This window comes from Rhinatrema bivittatum, chromosome 7 (genome assembly GCF_901001135.1).
Source record: "Rhinatrema bivittatum chromosome 7, aRhiBiv1.1, whole genome shotgun sequence".
NCBI classification, from domain to species: Eukaryota; Metazoa; Chordata; class Amphibia; order Gymnophiona; family Rhinatrematidae; genus Rhinatrema; species Rhinatrema bivittatum.
In genome coordinates, this window is record NC_042621.1 from 230,139,516 (window position 1) to 230,158,429 (window position 18,914).

Sequence of the window (18,914 nt, forward strand, 5' to 3'; positions counted from 1 at the left end):
GGCGCTGATAGCCTTTGCCCTTACTATGTCACAAGGGCTACCGGTGCCATTGGTCAGCCCCTGTCACATGGTAGGAGCACAAGATGGCGCCGGCCATCCAGTGCTCCTACCATGTGACAGGGTCTGGCCAATGGCACGGATACCCTGTTACATGGTAAGGGCAAAGGGCCATCGGCGCCATTTTGATTAGTGGCAGCCGATGGCCCAGGAGCGGGAGGATGGCCCGGAGTGGGAGATTGCTCCAGGGACCCCCACTGGACCACCAGGTACCTGTAAAAAGTTTTTGGGGGCGTCGGGAGGGTGGGGGAAGCTAAGGGGTTAGTTTTAAAGGGTTGGGGTGGGTTTAGGGGTTATTTTTGTGTGCTGTTTTTCCCGCCCTCCCCCAAAATGATAAGGGAACCCCCACGATCAATATCATGGTAGGAGCACAAGATGGCACCGGCCATCCAGTGCTCCTACCATGTGACAGGGTCTGGCCAATGGCACGGATACCCTGTTACATGGTAAGGGCAAAGGGCCATCGGCGCCATTTTGATTAGTGGCAGCCGACGGCCCGGGAGCGGGAAGACGGCCCGGAGCGGGAGATCACTCCCAGGCCCCTCACTGGACCACTAGGTACCTGTAAAAAGTTTTTTTGGGGGGTCGGGAGGGTGGGGGAAGCTAAGGGGTTCATTTTAAAGGGTCGGGGTGGTTTTTTTGTTTATTGGCTCGGGCACAGCCGATAAACAAAACCGCGATCGGGCCCGATGCAAAAAAACCCACATGTGAATCGGAACTGGAATCCAAACCGATTCCGGTTCCGATTCACATCTCTAGTGGTGATGACCACTCCCACAGGGAGGAGCCCCGTGATGATCCACAGTACTAGGCTAGACTCTAGACACGCAAACACAGAGATTTGTCTTTTATTATACAGCAGAATGATATCACCAGAGGTGGCAGTAGTGAGGTGATCCAGAGGTAGTAGTCCAGGGGCTCTCGGCAGAGGAGACGCGTCTCACAATGTTTGTATAGGGAGTGCAGGATGGAGGTTCCCAGTGCTGATCTGTAGATGAGACAGACTGACAATGTTAGATTACTCACTAAGTTGGTAGCTGTATAGATGGAGATCCCAGCAGGCAGAAGTAGTTGAATACAGGCACTGAGGCAGGGAGAGCAAGCCCTCGAGGAGCAAGTACCTGATCCCTGATAGGCACCTGAAAGAAAGCAAAGGGCCCCCGAGGAGTGGGTACCCAGGTTAGAGAATTATGCCGAAGGGCAGAGAGAGCTTCCAGCGGCAGCAGGGAAGCGGCAGAGTAGTTTAGACCAGACAAGTCCAATCCTTGCTAACTTGAATTATCGGCAAACAAAGGGCAGGCTAAATACCTGGATGGCGTGATGTCACTCGAGGGGGCCGCCCCCGAGGTTCCCACCATGACGTGGATAAAGACGTGGGTGGCGTGCGCGTGCACACCCTAGGAGGCCCTCAGGAGAAACATGGCAGATTACCTTGCCATTTCCTTTCTGGGGACGCCGGAGAGAGCAGCATGCAGATGCGGCGGTAGCCATCTTCCCCAGGCTAGCAAGGAGCGCAGAGAGAAAGGTGAGGCACAGAGGTTGAAGCCATCTGAGACCGACGGACGCAACATCAATGAGCTAAATCAGTAACCAGAATGGCTTTTAGACTATTCCACCATAATCATTGTCTTTTACTGCAACATGTAAAGAGCATGTTTGAATCGACAGGGCAGCTTGCCTGATTGCACATTCATTAGTCCTTTCACCAGACACATATGTGGTAATACTCTTTACACAGTAATAACTGTAGAAACACCATCAGCACATTTTAACTTACAGTAGGTATTTATTACCTATAATGCGTGCTACTGCAGCTAATTAGATTAGTGGATTCCCATCCCAGCATTTTAAGTGTTATCCTCTGAGTTTATAATTTATGGCAAGCATTAAGGTTTCTTAGTTTCTTTTTAAATCAGAGAATTCACAGTAAATAATTTTCCTTATGCATCATATTCTTTGGATACTGGGTGGCTTGGGGGCTTTTTGATGCAAATCAATTCACCTCATGTGTCTGAATCTTGCTCAGGCTGAAAGTCACTGCCATATGACAGCTGTTCACTGGCATATGTGAAGTGAGGTCCTGATAGTTGTTCCATTCCTAATAAACAGATGTTCATACCAAAAAAAATGCAACATCATAAATGATTATAATCTGCATCATAGTTGAGGATTTCATCCAAGAGGCAAAGGATTAAATGGGCATGGAGACTAAAGCATACTCACATACCCATGCCTTCAGAACAAGAATAAAGTAAGCTGGTGTGGAAATCTTGAAGTCTTCTATTGTCATTGTTCTACCTATCTCTATAAAGAAGTAGAGTCGAATTGCAGAATGCAAGGAATTCTAAACTTTTGATTGAATGCTTGATTGTTCTGGATCTCTATAAACAAATTGAAGATCATTTTATATTCCAGTACTGTAAAACTAACCACAGAGTGTAACCGTAGTGTCCTAATTTTTTTTTTTATAGCTCTTTATTTAAGAAACATTTCAGGCATACAAGAAAGGGAACAGTTCTCCACATAAGGCAACATCAACCATTATGTACAAGAACACAGAACTCAATATATGTAGGAGTCATTGTTTGCAATATTCTAAGTAAGGGCTCCAAATTTGCTTGTATTTGTGGGGATTACTTTGTAAATCATATCTCAATTTTTCAATATCAGCATTTTCATGCATCTGATGATGCCAATAATCCAAGGGGGATTCATTTTCTAAAAGGTAGCTATGGTGAATTGGGCTGCCAATAACATCTGCCCCACCAATGGCCAAAATTTAACCGGTATAAGAGAACCCATCCAACAGTTCAATAATCCCAATTTTGGCCCCATAAAAATTGTAAATCCCCAAATTTAAACTATTTCCTGAGTGACCAGGGACAAAAATATCGAGTAGCTTGATAATACTACCACATGTCTATTTATTTATTTATTTAAAATCTTTTCTATACCGTCGTTAAGTTATATACCATCACAACGGTTCACAGATAGGCACGTATAGTAATGTTAAAATTGGGTAATACTTTCTATCACAGTGCCAATAAGGTTCCAGTTACATAGTTTAAAAAATAAAGACTACTCGATGAATATCATGAATCTTATCCATTTGTACGTGTAATAGATTAACTTACATGTATAATACTTTTCACTGTATATTTTATCTAATACTAACTGTGAGGTAATAATAAAATGCGCACATTTTTTTAACAATGTGCTGTGTGTTGATGTTCTGCTGCCTGTTTTATTTATTTTCCTATTCTTTGTTCTCATTATAAAACGCTTGTTTGATATACATCCCTGTTTCACCACAACCTCTCTAGCAAGTATCATCAGAACTTGTATAAATACTTGCAAATTATACGTTCTATGCAATAGGTGATTCATCAAAGTGATCCACATAGAACATATTGAAGAGTGATGGGCCGAAGCCCACACAGATTTAGGATTATCCCCGGTGAATAGAGATTGGAAATCAGTGTTCCAAGCATCGATCAAAGATTGAGGGATGACCATCCCAAATTTACTTTCCAGGATATCATGATAAATCAGGGCAAGCCCCCACACATGAGCTCCAGGATCACTAAGACATTTCTCTATACCATTTAAAGGCCTCAAAGGACTTTCAACATCCAATCGACTCCTGAAGGCCTGTCACAACTGCAAGTATTGGGCGTGTGCATCAGGGCTAATTCCATAATCTTCCACCAGAGTCTGGAAGGTGCCCATTCCAGAATCCTTATCCCACAGTTGAGTTAAGGTTACCAACCCCTGCCTCCTCCAGTCTTTAAAAATCTGGGAGAAGGTACATCCAGATAAGACAGAATTACTGTATATAAGAGAAATAGGAGATAGCTCTTCTTTAGCTAAACCTAAACATTTCTTAACCTGTCACCATATCCGTAGCATATGGGTCACCAATGGACTATGTCTACAAACTGTATGACACTGCGTGAGATCCGGAGGCATAAACGGATGTAATGTCCTAATTTGAAAGGGGTCGATTCACTTACATTTCAGACTTAGAACAATTTATAGCCAAGCTATTCACCAGCTTAAAAAAATAACAAAAATCATATCTTAAAAATGGGTATCGCTGGAAAATTGCATAAGACATTTCTATGTATGCTTGTAAACATTTGATACACTAGCAGTTTCATCACAATATGTAAGACCATTATTATCCCTTTCCCTATATGCAATCATCACCTGAGTCACTAAGATTTGAAACTGAGCAAAAGAAAGGCAATGGATATGCTCTTTCCATGATATCAAAATTTCACATGCTTTACAAAGTTCTCACTGCATTTTCTGTCATGCAGTGCTGCCTGAGTTTTCATTGCTCATCTAAGTAATATTCTATTGGTATGCTAAACTGTCTTTCAGGTCTCCTCTACTATGAAGACCTTATTACCCCTGTATCCAAGGCAGAAGCAGAAGCAATTAGCTTGGTTGTTAAGGATACTGTCTGGACATTTTTGCCTGATGCTTTAGTGACCTTAGCAGGTGGATTTAGAAGGTAATTTGATTAAATAATGAAGTTTAACTTTCCAGTTATGAATTAAAAAATACCAGGCAGATATTGATTTATCATTCTACAGCAGCAACTGGTATGCAATGAGCGTCGTAATGTGATACATGTTTGGAAACTTTACACATCTAGACTCTAGGATCAATAAGTAACCTTTAGTCAGTGGCGTTTGCTACCAAATTTTTCAAAGTTTTTAGACTCTGAATGCTATTTGCTTTTCTTTGCTACTGGAAAATGTGACTAGCTAAGGAAAGAGCAAAGAGAGGAAAAATGTGAGTTGTGACTATGAACCAAGTATAATATTTACAATAGAAATCAATTTTGTTTTACTTAACTCTTGAACTGTCACCTGAAAAAATTACAGTGAGATGTTGAATAAGAGGCCTTTGCAGTAAAGCATATTTGCTGGTATCGCCAAGTCACCTTTTCTTTCTAGGGTAGACAAAGTATGCAGAATCTGTTCAAACATCATGATGGAGAACAAGGCACACATTGCTGTGCTTGCAAATAACTATTATCCCAAGGAAACTAACTGTGATAGAATATTACTCAGCCAGGTCAGTAAGGCTGAAGCAGGAAATTCATTTAGCTTAACATTAAATTATCAGACTACTGAAATATATCCCCTCTCATTGGGGTCTCCTTCGGTGGCTTCAGTGGTGGTGAGTGATATTTCTCCAGCCCTGGAATGGGGTAGAGTTCACCAGTTGGGGACCAGGAAAATTCTGGGAGGCCCAAGGGGAGAGTTACACTAAGCAAAGGTTCCACACCTCAGTCTTTAGTTCCAAAGAAAATGGTTTTATTTAAAGAGTCCCAAAAAGTATCCAAGTGCAAAAATAACAACAAAATGATCAGGATACAGTCCCAGCAAAGGCAGCTAGAAGCTGGCAGAAACAAGTGGAACAAAACAATCACTTACAGATGTAGTGCAGTTTAAAATCCAAAAAACAAACTTCTCTTCAGATGTTAATTCAAAACTTCAGTGTCAATCTCAAGGGTTTCAGGCTAAACTCTCCAAACAGCAATTCTTCTCTAATTCTCTAGCAGGATTTATAGAAAATATAGAAACTTGATGGCAGAAAAAAGCCATATGGCCCCATCCATCCAATTAATTTACCATTATAATTCTCATTACTTCCTTAGAGATCAGATACTGTTTTGGTCTCTCCCACATCCACTGGGAGGCTCTTCCATGCAAAGAAATATTTCCTAAGATTACTCCTGAATCTACCCCCTTGTTCTAGAGCCTCCTTTCCATTGAAAATGAGGCACCTCCTCTGCATGGAAACGTTTGAGTTATTTAAATATCTCTATCATTTGCTTTGTTCTTGCCTGTCAGTGAGGAATGAGCCAGTGGGAGGGGGGGGGGGAGAGGGAGAGAAAGAGAGAGAGAATATTTTAAAGGGCCAGTCTGACACTCTATATTTTAGAGATGTGATTCGGCCAAGCCTTTTGGTTCAGCCTTTGTTATCGGCCCGCCGTGGGAAATTTCGTTTTCCCGTGGTTTGGGCTGATTTTAATTCGGCTGCCCCCCGAAACGATATCCGAAACCCACCCAGACCCTTCCAATTTAATTAATTAGAAGGGGGTTGTAAAAAAAACCCAACCCCATACCCACTCCATCCCTTCAAATTTAATTAATTGCAACCCTCCTGACCCCCCAAAACTTGCTGAAATTCCCTGGTGGTCCAGCGGGGGTCCAGGGAGTGATCTTCCATTCTCAGGCCGTCAGCTGCCAGCAGGGCCGGTGCAAGGGGATTAGGCACCCTAGGCGAGCCTTCTCCATTGCACCCCCCCTGGTCTCGGCCCCAACTCCTACATCGTTCTTGATCATGCCCACCGGCTGTGTGGTTTTCTGGGTTGCGAACAGGTTGGGCACTGCTCGCGGCCCGCCAAATCTCCACTCCTCTTTGCTGTCGCTTGCGGCCCCCATATGGCTCACACCCAGTGGTGCACCAAGGGTCTCCAGTGCCCGGGGGCCAATGCATTTGTGTGCCTCTCCAGCATCCCCCCTTAATCCTTCTTGTACTAATGCTTAAGGTCACAGAAAATCAGTGGCATCTCTAGACAGAAGAATTCTTTTTTTGGGGGGGGGAGCCAAAATGACATTTCTTCATCACACCCACCTCTATAGCATGAATCCTGCTTTAAAATTGATTACAAAAAAAAAGTGTTAATAAAAAAGTCCAAAGGGTCTTCTGCGTAATTTAAAAAAGCTGGGCAGTTTCACACTTCTAGTAAAACTATTATAAAATTATTTGATAGCCTCATTCAACTAATTCTATATGGCTATGAGAGTGCAGTCTGGAATATATAGGAAGGGACAGAATGTCAATATAAATCCTGCATCTCCAGTTCTTTAACTCTGTGCATCCACTGAAATTCCCCCAAACAATGGAGCTTGGATGTTTCCCTTACATCTCAACACACTAAAAGATATTTTCAAATTCTGGTGTCATCTCACAGTAACAGCAGCACAAACATCTTCCATTGCGAGGCACATTGTGAACTAACACAAAACCCCGCAAAAAAGACACTCAAAATCTATACTGCAATCCCATTCTAACATAACAGTAATAATACCAAGGACTCAAACAACAATTACCCTACCTGTGAAAAAGCAAGGGTAAAAACTAGGGATGTGAATCGTTTTTGAACGATTAAAATTATCGTCAGATAATTTTAAAATCGTCTAAAATCGTTAGAGTGCATGATACAATACAAATACCCCCAATTTATCGTCAGGGGCATTTGTATTGTATCGTTAAATAGAGCGCGGGAAAACCGGCACACCAAAAAACCCTAAAACCCACCCCGAACCTTTAAAACAAATCCCCCACCCTCCCGAACCCCCCCCCCAAATGTTTTAAATTACCTGGGGTCCAGTGGGGGGGGTCCCGACGCGATCTCCCTCTCTCTGGCCACGACTGCGTTGAGAGAAATGGCGCCGGTGGCCCTTTGCCCATATCATGTGACAGGGCAAAGGTAGCGCCGGCGCCATTTTGGTTCCTGTTTCCCAACGTCACGCGTCCAGGAAATCGCCCCCGGACCCCCGCTGGACCCCCAGGGACTTTTGGCCAGCTTGGGGGGGGGGCCTCCTGACCCCCACAAGACTTGCCAAAAGTCCAGCGGGGGTCCGGGAGCGACCTCCTGCATGCGGGCCGTATTGCCAATCTTCAAAATGGCGCCGGCGCTACCTTTGCCCTCACTATGTCATACGGGCGACATAGTATGACAGTCTGCCCAGCAAGCTTCACACTTCTTTTTTCTCATACTTATCTGTTTCTCTTGGCTCTTATTAACCTTAGGTTCTATTTCCCTTTCACCCCCACCATTAATGTAGAGAGCAGTGATGGAGCTGCTTCCAAGTGAAATATTAAGTTTGATTTGTTGGTTAAGCGGCAGCATAGCTCTCTGCCGTTGAAGCAGAGAGCAATGCTGGATATGCGTGAAGTATTAGTTTTTCTTCTCCCCTGCCGTTGTAGCAGAGAGCTATGCTGGATATGCATTGAAAGTGAAGTATGCCTTGAAAGTCACATTAACTATCATCTAATTTTGAAATGCCTAATAACTGGTAATTGAATAAGTCTAATAATTGGTAATACCTATAGCCCATGAACCCATCTCTGTTTTTTTTGTTGTGTTTTTTAATTTGGAGATGGCAGCCCTCCATCCTTCTGCTCCGTAAAGGTGGAACACCAACCACTGGCCACTGGCATCCAGCTCCGTGAATGCCTATGTGGCTACTGCCGCTCCGTGCAGTGTTTTGCTGCCTCCTCTTTATACGCTTCCTCTAGACCTGATGGATCCACAGTGTTTATCCCACGCCCCTTTGAAGTCCTTCGCAGTTTTGGACTTCACCACTTCCTCCGGAAGGGCATTCCAGGCATCCACCACTCTCTCCGTGAAGAAATACTTCCTGACATTGGTTCTTAGTCTTCCTCCTTGGAGCCTCAGCTCGTGACCTCTGGTTCTGCTGATTTTTTTCTGATGGAAAAGGTTTGTCGTTGTCTTTCTGACAGAAAAGGTAGTAGCCATCATTCCCGTGAGCCACCCACTCTTCATTCACATCCTCTAGACTTTATGGATCCACAGAGTTTATCCCACATCCCTTTGAAGTCCTTTACAGTTTTGGTCTTCACCACTTCCTCCAGAAGGTCATTCCAGGCATCCACCACCCTCTCCATGAAGAAATACTTCCTGGCATTGGTTCTGAGTCTTCCTCCCTGGAGTTTTAAATCGTGACCCCTGGTTCTGCTGATTTTTTTCCAACGGAAAAGGTTTGTCGTTATTTTTGGATCATTAAAACCTTTCAAGTATCTGAAAGTCTGTATCATATCACCTCTGCTCCTCCTTTCCTCCAGGGTATACATATTTAGATTCTTCAATCTCTCCTCATAAGTCATTCGATTAAGACCATCCACCTTTTTGGTCGCCCTTCTCTGGACCGCCTCCATCCTGTCTATGACTCTTCGGAGATACGGTCTCCAGAACTGAGCGCAGTACTCCAGGTAAGGCCTCACCAAGGACCTGTACAAGGGGATCATCACTTCCCTTTTCTTACTCGATATTCCTCTCTCTATGCAGCCCAGCATTCTTCTGGCTTTATCTATTGCCTTATCAGATCCTTATCAAAGGCTTAAGACTTGGTTATTTCAACAAGCCTTTACATAAATTCACTGATTACCAGAGCTAAGGCCCCTGATTCACCACAATGAATATTTCTAGAACTCATAGAAATCTCCAAATAACTGGCTTTATTTTCTAGTTACCTATGCTCTGTCTTCTTCTTCCCCCAGTTTTGTTCACCCCCGTTTTATTGTAACTTTTTTACTTCTTTACTATGTTAATGTATTTAAGGTTATCGTTCCCCAGTTTTATGTAAACCGACATGTTATGACTCCGTCATGAATGCCGGTATAAAAAAGAATCAAATAAATAAATAAATAAATAAATAAAATTGTTTCGCCGACTTCAGATCGTTAGACACTATCACCCCAAGGTCTCTCTCCTGCTCCGTGCACATCAGACCATGTTCCTTGCAAAGGCCTCACCTTTTCATGGTGACACTCTCTTAGTTCCATGTAAACCGATACGATGTGCAAACGGTTATCGGTATATAAAAACTACTAAATAAATAAAATAAAATAACCTCGGAACCTCTCTCATTCCTCTGCTGCCACTGTCATTGATGCCGCATGGCTATTGGGGAGGTGCTGATTGCTGCTATTGGCACTAGGGATGTGCAGAGCAAAATTTTATGTTCATATTTTTTATGTCCGAAAGGGGGTCCCACTTGCGGCCAATATGGACATAAAAAAAATCCAATGAGTTGGGTATATGTACATATGTGCAAAAAAAAAATTTAAACCCCCTCACCCTCCTTAATCCCCCCCCCAGACTTACCACAACTCCCTGGTGATCGAGCGAGGAGTGAGGACGTCATTTCTGCAATCCTTGGCGAGAAGCATGTGACGTCGGTGGCACGTCGAGTGACGCGGCATCACGTGATTCCCGGCGAGTTCGCGCCGGACGGCTCGTTCGGCCCAAAAAGAACTTTTGGCCAGCTTGGGGGGGCCTCCTGACCCCCTCAAGCTGGCCAAAAGTTATTTTTGGGCCGAACGAGCCATCCGGCGCGAACTTGCCGGGAATCACGTGGCGCCGCGTCACTCAGACGCGGCGTCACGTGATTCCCGGCAAGTTCGCGCCGGACGGCTCGTTCGGCCCAAAAATAACTTTTGGCCAGCTTGGGGGGGCCTCCTGACCCCCCCAAGCTGGCCAAAAGTTCTTTTTGGGCCGAACGAGCCGGGAATCACGTGACGCCGACGTCACGTGATTCCTGGCAAGTTCGCGCCGGACGGCTCGTTCGGCCCAAAAAGAACTTTTGGCCAGCTTGGGGGGGCCTCCTGACCCCCTCAAGCTGGCCAAAAGTTCTTTTTGGGCCGAACGAGCCGTCCGGGGCGAACTTGCCGGGAATCACGTGACGTCGCGTCTGAGTGACGCGGCGCCACGTGATTCCCGGCTCGTTCGCGCCGGACGGCTCGTTCGGCCCAAAAAGAACTTTTGGCCAGCTTGGGGGGGCCTCCTGACCCCCCCAAGCTGGCCAAAAGTTCTTTTTGGGCCGAACGAGCCGTCCGGCGCGAATGAGCCGGGAATCACGTGACGCCGGCGTCACTCGACGTGCCGCCGACGTCACATGCTTCTCGCCAAGGATTGCAGAAATGGCGTCCTCACTCCTCGCTCCATCACCAGGGAGTTGTGGTAAGTCGGGGGGGGGGGGGGATTAAGGAGGGGGAGGGGGTTTATATTTTTATTTTGGCTCAACAATCGCAATTTCCCACATATCGAACATATCTATGTTCGATATGTGGGAAATCCGATCGTTTATGTCGAATCAATTTTTTAAGTAAAAAAAAAATATGAGTTGCGTTTTACTAATGCGGTCAATCCGAATGCACACCCCTAATTGGCACTGAAGCCCATTCTGCTGCCTCCTCTGTGCAGGCCCCGTGGGCTTCCACTTCCTCCATGCTGATCTCGTACATTGTGAGATCCACATAGAGAAAGTGCTACTCTTGCACATTCCCAAAGATTACATGTGCCAATCACTAAAAAGTATTTTTTTTTTACCTTTGCTGTCTGATCTTAGTTTTCTAATCGGTTGGTCACAGGCTTTTTTTTCCCCAGCTTCCCTTTCTTATTTTTTTGCCATTTCCTTTTATATTGTCTTTTTTTCTATTTCTTTTCTCTCCATCTTCTTCCCCAAACACACAGGTTCTCATTCTCACAGCTTTCTCTCTCTCCCTCTCTCTCTCTCTCTCACACACACACACAAACACACACACACAGGCTCTTACTGTCACATACTCTCTCATACAATCATTCATACACACAGGCTCTCACTGTCACATGCTATCTGACTCACACACACAGGCTCTCTCTCATTCCCACATGCTGTCTTGCTGAAGCACAGTGGGAGCACTGAGAGGAGAGGATCACCTTGCCGGTGGCTGAAAGGAATCAGTAAGTTTTTGCTTGGGACATTGTCTTTTTTAAAAGTATTGGGGCAAAGTTAACTATTTGGGAATATTATTTAGTGTATTTGTACTTTTAATAGTCAGTAAGGCAGTGAATAAACAAGTTAGACTATAGTTTTAAATAGTCAGTCAATAAGGCAGCTAGTAAGCAGTAGGTAGTGTGTTTATTTTTAAAAGTCTGTAAGGCAGCTAGTAAGCAGAACTGAGTGTTTGTATTAAAAAAAAACCAACAAAAACACACAAAAAACCCCCCAAAAACACAAAAAGTAGCCAGAAGCTAGAAATAAGCTAGGAGCAGTATATACATAAGTAAAAAGGTTGAAAAGTTCAGTTCAGTTACTCACCTTGGAAAGGTGTTGAGGTAGTGTGATTTGGTTTGAATAGGTACCAACATATGTTAATCAAGAGAGCAGTGAGCAGTGACCCTAGGCACAGGCTTAGTGAGCCTATTGACAAATCCAGGCCAAGTTCCATCTCAACAGTGACTATCTCCAGGAGCATTTAACTTTACGGGAGATAGGGAAGAAGAGCTCTCCAGATGCAGATGCTAGCAGATACCCAGCTTCATCTGTTTTTTTTCATCAGTCTCTTGAATATAAATGTGGGATTTGTTCTGTTCCTTGCTAAATACAAATCTTCAAAGCAGGAAAAGCTAGATGCAAAACTATGATAATGGCTAGGTTAGAGGTTTGCAAAACCTATTTGGCAAAGTTCTGATTCTCTATCACCATAATATATTTTGGATAACATCTTTGTAGAAATTCAGCTTTTACGGAAAAAGACATAAGAATTTGTTCTGGTTTGCTGTTCTAACATACAGGCCGATACAGTAAAAGTCGCGGGAGAGTGAGGAAGTGCCCGCTCTTCCGGTGTGCGCACAGGCCACTCTCCTGTGTGTGCAATTCAGTATTCAAATGAGGGCCCACGGTAAAAAGAGGCGCTAGGGACACTAATGTGTCCCCAGTGCCTCTTTTTTGACAGGAGCGGCGGCTGTCAGCGAGTTTGACAGCCAACACTCAATTTTACCGGCATTGGTTCTCAAACCCGCTGACAGCCACGGGTTCGGAAACCGGACTCGGGCAAAATTGAGCATCCGGTTTTCAACCCACGAGCTGCGGGCTGATTTTACATTTTTTAAAAATATTTTTAAATTATTTTTTACTTTTGGGACCACCGACTTAATATCGCCATGATATTAAGTCAGAGGGTGTACAGAAAAGCAGTTTTTACTGCTTTTCTGTGCACTTTCCCGGTGCTGGCAGAAATTAACGCCTACCTTTGGGTAGGTACTAATTTCTGAAAGTAAAATGTGCGGCTTGGCTGCACATTTTGCTTACTGAATCACGCGGGAATAACTAATAGGGCCATTAACATGCATTTGCATGTTGCGGGCGCTATTAGTTTCGGGGGGGGGGGGGGTGGGTGGGTGGGGTTGGCCGTGCGTTTTCAACGCACAATTACCCATTACTGAATAAGGGTAAAGCTAGCACGTCGACAATGCACATCCAAACACGGGTTAACGGAGCGCACTGTACTGTATCGGCCTGACACATAGTAACATTGTAACAACAGCAGAAAAAGACCAGAGTACATTGTAATTCATATAATATGTGAATTGTTTGTGATACATCAGATAGACTGTTGTTTTCAGTATGTATGTATGTGAATGCAAATAGAATAGTTAAGTTTTCACAGTGGTTTGTGTTAGATGATAATATGTTTATCATATGTAATTTAATTGTCTGTGACCATTAAATTCATTTGATATGTTTTAAATCACTTATATAAATTGATTGTTTATCAAATTTAAAAAAAGACACTATATGACAATTATGATTCCTTCATGTCATAGATAATATAGTTTTGGAATAAGATTATTCTACCTTTGGTTGGATTGTACCTTGGTGGTAACAAACCATGCCATAAACCTTAGCCTACTTAATTTGTTAATACTTAGGGCTAGCTTACTCACCCTGGGTTCCAACTTCAGGCAATATCTCTGAAGCAGGCTCCATCTGAAGAGCTGGAAAATGTGGGCAGGGGAGAGGCTTGCCTCTTGGACTTGGTACTGGCAGAGTGGGCAGGCTGTCCAGGAAGGAGACTAGCTTCTGGCTCTGGTGCTTGCAGGCTGTCTGGGCTTCTTCTCACTCTTCACTCTCTATGAATCCTTGTCACTCTCTGCACCTGAGCTGGGGTCTCCTCTCTCTGATCACATGGCCACAACTAGTCTGGTCCTTTCTCGATAGCAGGGAGTCCTAGTCTGCTTCTGGCCCCCCTTTCACTTTCAGGGATGCTTCAGTACAGGTTTCAGGGTTGCTCTCAGGATCCGCTCTCCGAGTTTTCTCCCAGGATTTTCATTCTGGGTTTGTGCCTTCCTCCTCTCCTGTTCTATTTCAGGGGTCCTTTGTTTGCCTTTCTCCTCTTTTTTTTTTCTCTTCCTTGCCCCCCGTCTTATACTTTCCAGCTGATAAATATGCATAAGCTCATGCATAACCTCATGATGGATAGAGGGTCTTTAGCCACATTGCAGGTTTTTCACCCTCCCCATTACTTCGGGGTGGGGGGTCCTGCCTCATTGCAGGTCTTCTTACCCCCTCCATTCCTGCCATGTCTGTATGCCAAGCTGTGAGTCAGAGTGTTTTCCTCCATCTCAGGCTGACCCCCTTCCTTCCTTCTTTATGACCTTTGCACTCTGCTTGGCTGAACCATGAGTCCTGCTTATGCTTTAGTCATATTGTCCTTCGGTCTGGTTTCTTTATTTAAACAGGCCCCTACAAGCAGGCACATTTGATAAGGTGTCCTTCACTGTATCAGGACAAGACCTCTTCATTTTCCACAGGGACAAGGTTTTAAAGTTCACCTGGGCAAAGTTCCTTCTTCTTTCTTGCTGAGACAGTGCTTGGAACCTGTCACCACACTGGCCTGTAAGTTTCTTGGCTATTAAGATTCATAATTTTATTCAGTGGTAAACATGAGATATCTCCCTATAGGGTCACAATTTGTCTGAGGTCCTCTAGAATCTAGAAGGTTATCACTTTCTAAACTATGAGCCCAACTTTCTGACTTTTCTGCGGCACTCTAAATGCATAACACAATATGCAGAGATATGCACAGTTTATAAAATACTATGTATTTCTGTTTGGAAAGTACATGTTTATGTGTAAGGTCATGCATATATTTCCAATGCAAGAAAATGTATATTGATCTACTATTTTAAATATGCACGTATATTTTATGTGCAAAATAATTTTGACATTGTACAAGTAAGTACCAACAAATAAACAAGGAGGCAGTTATTTTATGAAGTATGCACGCATACCATTTTGAAAATACTTGCGCACATACTTGGACTCGCCAGTTCATCCAGTTCTTCTCTAGTTTATCTAGACCCTCTAGCACTTCACTCTGAATCCCCACCAGTTTACTCAGACCTCCCATTCAAAACTGCAGACAACAGATAAGTCCTATTACACTTGCACAAGTTAATTAGCAAATGTAGAAGTGTATAAATACTTTCAGTAATAAATACTTTCAGTAATACATACACATAGATCTCTTACAAAATAGCAACTGCCATGCATTCTTCTGAACCCCCACCTTGGAACACCCCTAGACTGCTTCTTTTTCCTCTGGTAAAGTGTACATGTGAAACCAAAAATAAAAGCATTCTTTTGACATTTATGAAATACTATACATGCACGTACATGCTACTTAGACATGTATGTGCTATTTTTATGCATGGAACCCGCTTTGAAATGTTACTCCAATATGAAAATGTCTCACTTCTCAGAGCTAGATTCCAGCCTCCTGAAATCACTTTTCCTTAACAAATTTTATGTTTATTTGTAGCCCACCCGCTGTGGTGGGGGTGCACATTCAATAATAGGGCTTAGTCCCAATGCAGTTCTGCAAACCCCGACATGAATCCTCAGATGGAGGTAAGATTTTCAGGGCCCAAGGTGTTTAGATGATTTAGTACCAAGGAGATACTTGACACAAGGAAGGTAGTGTTATTCTAAAATAAGAAAAACCTTTACTAAACAGTTCAGATTAGAAAATTGCAAGTTACAGTCTTTCAGCACCCAAAATCCAAAAAACAGGTACAAAAATATTACAGAGGGGTTTCTTATTCTTGTTGTTACGCTCTCCTGGGATCCTCTGATTCCTTTTCCTGGGCATTTAAGGCTCTCTTGAACTGATGCTTGGAGTCCTGACTCTGAAGGACCCTTTTTGATACATAATTCTTCAAATGCGTTTGCTTTAATCTTTCTCCTAAACACTTTTCTCCTTTTGAGTCCAGAAAAGCAGCTCTCTCCTTTCCACATGCTGGATGGGTATTTGACACTCACAGCGAAGAGCTTTGATCACACACAGAACTCAGATGAGGGTCCTCTATTTCTCATAAAAAGACAGAGTTTACTTCTTCAGAGTGGGAATAGTCTCCACCCCACTTCTGGAACCCTCAGGAACAGCTCCTTATAGTAAAGTGTCAGAAGGTCCACCACAGGGACTTTTCTGTATGACCCGACTCTGGAGCTACTGGGGACAAACGTCAGGCTTTCTCCAATCCCCAAATTCCAAACTCCTGCAGAGATATGAGATAATTGAGTTCTCTTCCATTCATCTCCAAACCCTCTTACTAGAATGGCATCTCTGACCAAACCCTGGAGTGCACCATAGTGGCGACTCCTAGTAGAAAGTATTATTACAGATGGTTCAGTCCACTCATTACTCTGACAATTATAATATGTCCTCTGGTGGGAGGAGCATAGGCCTTAGTTGAAGGGACCATAGACTGATTTATATATATTTTTCTTTTCCCTATAATTTCTATTTTCTCTTAGCTATTATTTCACATTATTATTACCCTTTTGACTGGCAAGGGTGTATGTGTCAGCTGGGCATGCCATCTGGGAGGGGGAGGAAGAGAGGAAGAAGGAAGGGGTGCTTTATGAAAGAGGAAAACAGTATAGAAAGGAGATTATGGTCATATCTGCTTATATGCTGTTGGGAGGACAGCTGTTCCCCCTTTAATTGCTTCTGGACCTTTCTTTCCTCACAGAGTTCCAGTTTATGTTTTAGTTGCTAACAATGGTACATTGTCATAAAGCATTTCCTCTTCTTAACCTTCACCAGTGATGCAATGAAACAGAAAAGATTCTCCCACCCATAATTAATGAAACCAGCTCACCAGTGAAAGGAAAGGAGTTTATTTATAAATGAATAATTACTGCTGGCTAAGTACTTCTATTGCTCATCATTCTACTCTTACACTGCATTGAAATAATAGCGGGATATGAACAAATCTGGAAGTTTATTTTTGGCACTAGGTTTAAATGTATCAAATCCCATCCCATTCTGCTCTTGGGCACTGGGGCTCACAGACCAGAGCAGGTCCCATGACCTCCTGTGGTTCTCGCACAGGGGTAGTAAAGAAAACAGTCTCTCAAAGCCCTCAGGATTTTCTTGCACTGGGAAATCTTCTGCTCATCAGCGCAGTCACTCCAAAAATCACCACGCAGACTCCAAAGTTTGTTGTTCAAAAATAAGTCTTTTACTGGCCCCTGATAGAAAATGAATCACAGTCCCAAAGATAACTGGTACTCAAAAGCTAGAGTACCACATTGCAACAAAATCTCTCTCCTTTCCCAGTGAATACACTCCTCTCCATATAAGCGCTTAATCTACTGGTGCTGGCTGGCTGGCTAGCTGATGCTCCAAAGTCTTCCCGAACACCCAGCCCTGTATCCTGGTCTCATGTTGATGGAGATATGGATGGGGTTTCTAGGTTTTTACTTGATTACTTTAGTTCTTCTGAAAAGTGACTCCTTGGATTGAAAAGTCTGAGGGTAGGAAACCTGCTGATCTAGCCAAGTTCTCAGTGAGCAGGGGTAGCCAAAAAGCCATTTTGTTCATGCCATACACCAGTTAATGCTGCATTTCTCACTACATAGGCCTAATACCAAATAAACTACTGTAGTACTTTTATTAAGTGTATAAGTTCTAGGCTGATGATTTGATGCTATATCTGTTTATTAAAAAGTGCAGTGCACAGTAATGTCATATTTATTTATTCCCTTTCTTTATGGTTCACATTTCTTCATTCTCTGCTTAAGGTCTTATAGAGAGAAACGCGGTTTGAGGCTGGCACTTTATCACCCCCATTTATCAATACCGTGTAGAAACAAAGTGTGGATGCTTTTGACTGTCCTTAGGGAGCTCTATAAATGATTAGTCTGGTGGTAGAATTCTGCTTGAGATGGGTAAAGTGAGTAAAACAGTGGTTCAAAGAATCCAATCTAAAGTTTAATATATTGAACCCATCAGATAGAGGCATTGTTCTTTCTGCTCCAGTCTCTCTCTCCCTTTATCAGACTATCTGGCCTCTTCCTATGTGCAGCAGTAATCACATGAATTGGCTTTTCCCAGTTTCTTGATTACATAGACATCCCTAGCTCTACGTGGTATACCGTATAATTAGCCCCCTAGGGTAACTATAGATTGGAGCTATCTACAGGCAGCTACAGTACAGCTGATTATCATTCTGAGTTGGAAATACAAGGTTGAATGTAACACTTAGAGATGGTGCACAGTGACCTAAGATCATGAAACGCCTGATTTGGAACCAGCAATTTAGAAGAGTGAGTCTGGCTAATTATTAACAAGCTTACTGTAGTTCTGAAAAATATAATCACACTATGTAGTATTATTTATCATATTTGTAACAAACATTTGAATTTTATTTAGAGCTATGAAAGCATTGATCGTCCCTACTATCTTGTCAGTTTTCTTTCCTTTTTCAAATGTAATGTGAGTTTCACTGTCCAGATCAGAGATTAAGAAGCTATTTTACCAACCACCTTGTGTTGAGTGCTAAGGCTTATAACATGGCTGCTGAAATTTTTTGAGGGAAGAAGGAGGAAACATGAACTGGGTCAGTGAGGAGACAAAGCAGCCCTTAGTCTCCTTCACATTTTGACAGGTAGGCAAATAATGACTTGGGGGTAGGGAAAGCCCGTTTAAAAGGAGGGCTCAAGAACAGGATCAGCAGATAGATGTATATAAGCTTGTAGTTCCCTTGGCTGAATTTCATCCAGCCTCTGGCAGCAATGGCAGAAGGATTTTGATATGGCCCAAAGCATCAAACACAGAAGGAGCTTGATCTGTCCTACAGTGGTGTTGATGGTGGGAGGGCATTCCATGGCTACCGCCAGCTCACATACTTGAAGTGGGAAGGGCAAGTGGCAGCACATCAGAGCAATGTGGACAGGGCACGCTGATGCAAGGCC

General features: G+C 43.3%; 1 protein-coding gene across 3 annotated transcripts in view; it reads left to right on the top strand.

The window, feature by feature from the left end:
• The window catches only part of DNTT (DNA nucleotidylexotransferase), a 451,081-nt gene that overhangs the window by 136,819 nt on the left and 295,348 nt on the right, over window positions 1-18,914 (top strand). For all 3 annotated transcript variants that reach the window (XM_029610768.1, XM_029610767.1, XM_029610769.1), the window contains one exon: window positions 4,444-4,576. In XM_029610768.1, coding sequence (XP_029466628.1) covers window positions 4,444-4,576 — 133 coding nt within the window. The remainder of the gene's footprint in view (window positions 1-4,443; window positions 4,577-18,914) is intronic.